General features: G+C 46.6%; 1 protein-coding gene across 1 annotated transcript; it reads left to right on the top strand.

Annotated features, from left to right (window-relative positions):
• Positions 1–469: 469 nt before the first annotated feature.
• Positions 470–5,594, top strand: LOC108622178 (uncharacterized; the record flags this gene model as incomplete). Its single annotated transcript, XM_018019882.1, has 3 exons — positions 470–740; positions 876–987; positions 1,912–5,594. Coding segments are annotated over exons 1-3 (4,066 nt in total), but the record flags the coding sequence as incomplete, so codon positions are not given.
• Between the last annotated feature and the right edge of the window lie 288 nt (positions 5,595–5,882).

A 5,882-nucleotide genomic window follows, 5' to 3' on the forward strand; every position in this document is an offset into this window, starting at 1 on the left:
GATCATACTCCCAGGGAGTCATATCTTAACTAGACAGTCTAGCGCGAGTCCATACCGAAGTCTTAGTATTGTAATTAGTTATTTCTTGTGTGTGTATGTGTTGTAATAAATGTTATTTTACAAATCAACTCGAGTCGTTGGTGTTTAAGTACCCCCACGATAATATCAAGGGACCGCGGCACAAACCACGTGCGATTCAGGCCTTACAACCCTGATAGGTCGAAGTTCTACCTCGCGATCCCGAAGTATTCAACATATGGTCCTTCGAGCCGGATTACGCCCGGTTTAATCATTCAGTCTACGAGCTACATAACAACAGTTAGTGAAGGAGTGATTGTGACAGTGAAAACCAAGCAAGAGGAATCGAATCCAAGGTCGACATCGCCAGGCGAACAGCGCGTACCACTACTTGCCACGTCGTTTCACGGTCGTTCTCTACATCCTCCAAGGTTTCACGAGCTGCATAACCATGGCTCTTTCGGCAGATCAACAAAAAATCAAGGAACGGCTACTCCGTAAGCGAGCATACATCAAAGGTCAGTTCACATCATACAGAAAGCAACTGAGCTTGCAAGGCGAAGGCCCAGGGCCTGAAAAACTCGCCATCTTCAATGAGCGTCTCGCAAGTCATTTCTCTGAACTCGATCGCATAACGGATGATTTAGAAGAGCTAGAACCTACCGCTGATCACTCGTCAATTCGCGCCGCGTTAGAAGAAGAATATTGCGACCTCATCGCAAGTATTCGACAACTTGAACGCAGAACGCATGCATCAACGTCTTCCGAAATAAGCAACGGAGCTACCGAAATTCGGTCATCCCCCAGTCCGTTTCATACAACGACGAATACAAGTCATGCCATAACGCGTCTGCCAGAGCAATCTCTTCCGAAATTCGACGGGAAATACGAGGACTGGCTTAGCTTCAAGGACGACTTTCAATCATCTATCGGTCAACGTTTAGATTTATCTGACACGCAAAAACTCAAGTACTTACGGTCATGTCTCCGAGGAGAGCCAGAACGTTTACTAAGAAGCTTTGATACGACGAACGCGAGCTATCAAGGAGCGTTAGATTTATTAAAGGAAACGTTCGAACATAAAAATAAAATTGTTGATCGACACCTCTCTGCAATCTTCAACATACCAGTCATGCAGAAAGAGTCGGCCGCAGAACTCAGTGCGATGATAAACACAGTCCAACTACATTTATCCGCACTGAAATCGCTCGACATATCAATCGAACAGTGGGATCCCATCCTCATTCATATCGTCCTTAATAAATTCGACAAAGCAACACGGCGAGAATGGAGACGAACTCAGCAAAGTAACGTACTTTCATCATTCGCCGAGCTGACTTCGTTCATACGTAGAACCGTACTATCATCAGATGATACCGATTCCATTCGTTCAGCAAGGGAAGAGAAGGTGAATGATTCAAAGAAGGGCAAGGTTAAGGTTAGTCATCAAGCTGCGAGGAGTCAGGAAACTCCAAGGACGCAGTGTTTCACTACCGCGGCCACCAAAGAATGTCCGATATGCAAAGGGGCACAGCATCATGTTCTCCGATGCCATAAATTCAGAACCTTACCTCCAAAAGAACGACGCGAGGCAGCTGTAAGGATCCGACTGTGTCTCAATTGTCTCAAGGAAGATCATACAACCGAAAAATGCGATTCAAAATACACATGTATGGTTTGCAAGGGGAAGCACCACACGTGGTTGCATCACTCTGAAGCAACCCAATCTTCTCCTCCGACACGGGATTCTCACGAAGCATGACTAGACCATCCCAAAGTTTCCACCGATCCCTCCGACACAATCTCATTCGTTACTAGCGTCATACCGAGAGACTTATTGGTGACCGCCGTTGTAAGAGTTGCTGATGTAAATGGATCATACCACCTGCATAGAGTACTTTTGGACACCTGTTCAAATTCCAATTTCATGACCGACAGGCTAGCCAATTCGCTCGGTCTCCCGAAGGAGAAATGCAGCATCCCCATCAGCACGATGAACAAAACGCGAAGTGCCACCAATTATCTAGTCAAGGCGACAATAAGATCAAGGCTTAACGACTTTACAAGGATGTTGAGCTTTCTAACAGTGATGGATATTGCCGGGCTAGTACCAGACGAAAGAATCTCGCGAAAAAATTTACATCTACCGCTGAACAAGCCGCTTGCAGATCCTCAGTTCGACCAGCCAGGAGAAATAGATATGCTGATAGGATCCGGGACAACTCTCTCCACATTATGTGTCGGACAGGTAAAATTATCAAAACCATCAGAACCAGATTTGTACTTACAAAATACTCGTTTGGGATGGATCATCGGTGGCAACGTCTCGGAGAGAAGTGCGGTTCCAGAATCCAGTAACGACCATCGATGTCTTTTGACCAATTTGGAAAGGATCATGAGACAGTTTTGGGAAATAGAAGAACCAACCAAGAAACCTCACCTTATCGAATCGGACTGTGAGGAACACTTTCGGCAACACGTTATCCGCGACGACAATGGGAGGTACGTCGTCGCTCTTCCGTTCAACAACAGGAAGTCCGAACTCGGCCAAACCCGAGCAATGGCCGAAAAACGGCTCGCATCCATCGAGAGGAAACTGCGACGTGATGCAAATCTTCACGTACAATACGCTGCTGTCATTGAAGAATATCTCACCCTTGGGCATATGACACGGAAACCCGACGAGCAGATAACCGAGGGGTATTTTCTGCCGCACCACGCCGTCGTAAAGGAATCCAGTCAAACTACCAAGGTGAGAGTAGTATTTGACGGATCAGCGAAATCAACTACAGGAATATCGTTGAACGACACCCTACTAGTCGGCCCAACCATTCAAGACGACATCTTCTCTCTCCTTCTGAGATTTCGCTCACATAATTACGTGTTAACTGGAGACATTGAGAAGATGTATCGTCAGTTCCTAGTACGTGAAGAAGATAGGGCATATCAACGGATACTCTGGCGGGATGCTGACGGTCAAATCGCAATTTACGAATTGAATACTCTTACGTTTGGTTTATCTCCAGCTCCATTCTTAGCAATCCGTTGTCTCCACCAACTAGCCAATGACGAAGGTCAACAATTCCCACGAGCAGCTGAAGTCATCAAAAATGACATGTACGTTGATGACCTGTTAACTGGCGCAGAGACCTTCGAGGAAGCAATCATTTTACGAAATGAAATCGATGCATTACTCCGACGAGGCGGGCTCAACCTGAGGCAATGGGCATCAAACGATATAAAGCTGCTCGAGGGCTTACCAGCAAGTCACGTAAATCTAAGGCTACAATCCAAGGAGGACAGCACTATTAAGACATTAGGAGTGCATTGGAATTCGGAGCACGATTCCATCATATACACTGTTCATCCTACTCCACTAACAGGCCGGGTAACCAAAAGGATCATCTTGTCAGACATCGCGAGAGTATTTGACCCTCTTGGGCTTCTGGGTCCCGTAATCACGCACGCGAAACTCATAATGCAACGCCTCTGGTTGGAACATTTGGATTGGGATGATGCCATACCACTTTCGATTTATACCGAATGGATAAATTACATATCGCATCTCCCGAAACTGAATCATCTCTCATTCAGCCGCAAATTCGTTCCAGCCGCAGCAGAGGACATACAACTGCACGGTTTCTGCGACGCGAGTGAGAAGGCCTACGGCGCGTGCATCTATGCAAGAGCGATCGACAAGCACAGAAGAGTGACCTCTACATTGTTGTGCGCAAAAAGCCGCGTTGCACCACTAAAAGGTGTGGGGACCAGCAAGCTTAGAAGTGGTGAAGGAGATCGAGAGCATGTGGAACACGCAACGATTCCACGCCTGGAGTTATGCGCAGCGCAGCTCCTGGCCAAACTTTACGCAACTGTGCGTCACGCCACGAGGTTGGAGCCAAACAAGGTGATCTTCTGGAGCGACTCTACCATCGCACTTCACTGGATCAGAACATCACCACATCAGCTACAGCCGTTTGTCGCCAATCGCGTTTCCGACATTCAGAAACGCACCAATATAGATGACTGGAGACATGTACGAACGAGAGACAATCCCGCTGACTTAATCTCACGAGGTCAAACTCCAGCGGAATTTATTCTCCCATCTATTTGGAAACATGGACCTGCTTGGTTACTAGACGCGGAAGAAGATTGGCCACGACTTGGGCTACCCAGCCTGGAGAGAGTTCCTGAGTTAAGAAAGATAAAGTGCTTAACAACGCCGATTCACAATGAGCTACTTACCCGATATTCGTCGATCGTGAGATTACGACGAATAGTCGCATACTGCAGAAGATTTAAATCGAAAAATAAGGGGCTGCTCTCCAGCACGGAGCTTCAAGAAGCGGATCGCGTGATCCTTAAATTGACGCAAGCAACTGATTTTGCCGAAGAATTACACGATCTCCAGGAGAACAAATGTGTAGACAAGAGAAGCAAACTTAAATCTTTAACGCCATTTCTCGACGAACACGGACTCATACGTGTCGGAGGAAGGTTGAGACACTCTTCAGCCTCCTTCAGTCAAAAACACCCCATCATAATGCCACGAGGGCATCATATTACGAAACTCGTAATCATGTACGAACATTTGCGCAATTACCACTCAGGAGTGCACGCAACATTATATATACTACGACAAAAATACTGGATAGTCGACGGTCGGAGTCAGGTCCGACTAGTTATCCGAAGCTGCATCCGCTGTCATCACGTCGATCCACGGACCACGAGCTGCCGAATGGGTGACTTACCAAGGGTTCGTGTGACTGAAGCACGACCGTTTCTCAACGTGGGTGTCGATTACTGCGGCCCATTCTTCATCAAAGAAAAAAAATTCAGAAACCGCAATAGAGTAAAAGTATATGTAGCTGTCTTTGTCTGTCTCACGGTCAAGGCAGTACATTTGGAACTCGTCAGTGATATGACGACTGAAGGATTTATAGCAGCATTGAAACGATTTGTCGCTAGGAGGGGACTTTGTCAAAACATCTACTCGGACAACGGCACAAACTTCGTCGGTGCAAACAGCGAGTTGAACGAAATTAGACAACTTCTCCAATCCAAGGAGCATCAAGACGCGACATTCAATTATCTGGCTGAACGAAACATAAATTGGCATTTCATACCGCCACAATCTCCAAATTTCGGAGGAATTTGGGAAGCGGCGGTTAAATCCTTTAAACGTCACATGAAACGAGTCATCGGTGATCAATTATTCACCTTCGAGGAGCTGAATACTTTTATTATCGAAGTGGAAGCCATCCTAAATTCGCGTCCATTGACGCCAATTTCATCTGATCCGAACGATCTACTGGTCCTTACACCAGGGCATTTTTTGATCGGCAACCCTTTGGCTACAACACCGGAACTGAATTTATCACAAACGCCAACCAACCGCCTATCAACATGGCAACATATCCAGAAGGTCAAACAAGACTTCTGGAAACGATGGAAGACAGAGTACCTGACGGAGCTCAACACTCGTCATAAATGGACTCACGGTACGCACAACATCAAACCGGACACGCTAGTGCTCATCAAGGAGGACAACCAACCCCCATTACGCTGGCCAATGGGTAGGGTCGTCGAATTAATTCCAGCCGCCGATGGAATCACCAGAGTTGTTCGAATCAGAACGAGCAAGGGCATCTTCACACGGAACGTCCGTAATCTTGCTCCTTTACCCATGGAGCCAACAACTGAAATTCCGATTAATCCATGAAATTCTTGATCGGTACCCTCTCAAGGGGGGAGTATGTTCCGTCGAGTATACGGAATATTCTGTAGTCCTACATTGTATATTGTAAGAACCGTTATCTTCAAACTTCTCAACAGCTCAAGGCCCCCGGTCTCTCCGAACATAA

This window comes from Ceratina calcarata, unplaced genomic scaffold (genome assembly GCF_001652005.2).
Source record: "Ceratina calcarata isolate Rehan_Ccalc_2016 unplaced genomic scaffold, ASM165200v1 scaffold2099, whole genome shotgun sequence".
NCBI lineage: Eukaryota > Metazoa > Arthropoda > Insecta > Hymenoptera > Apidae > Ceratina > Ceratina calcarata.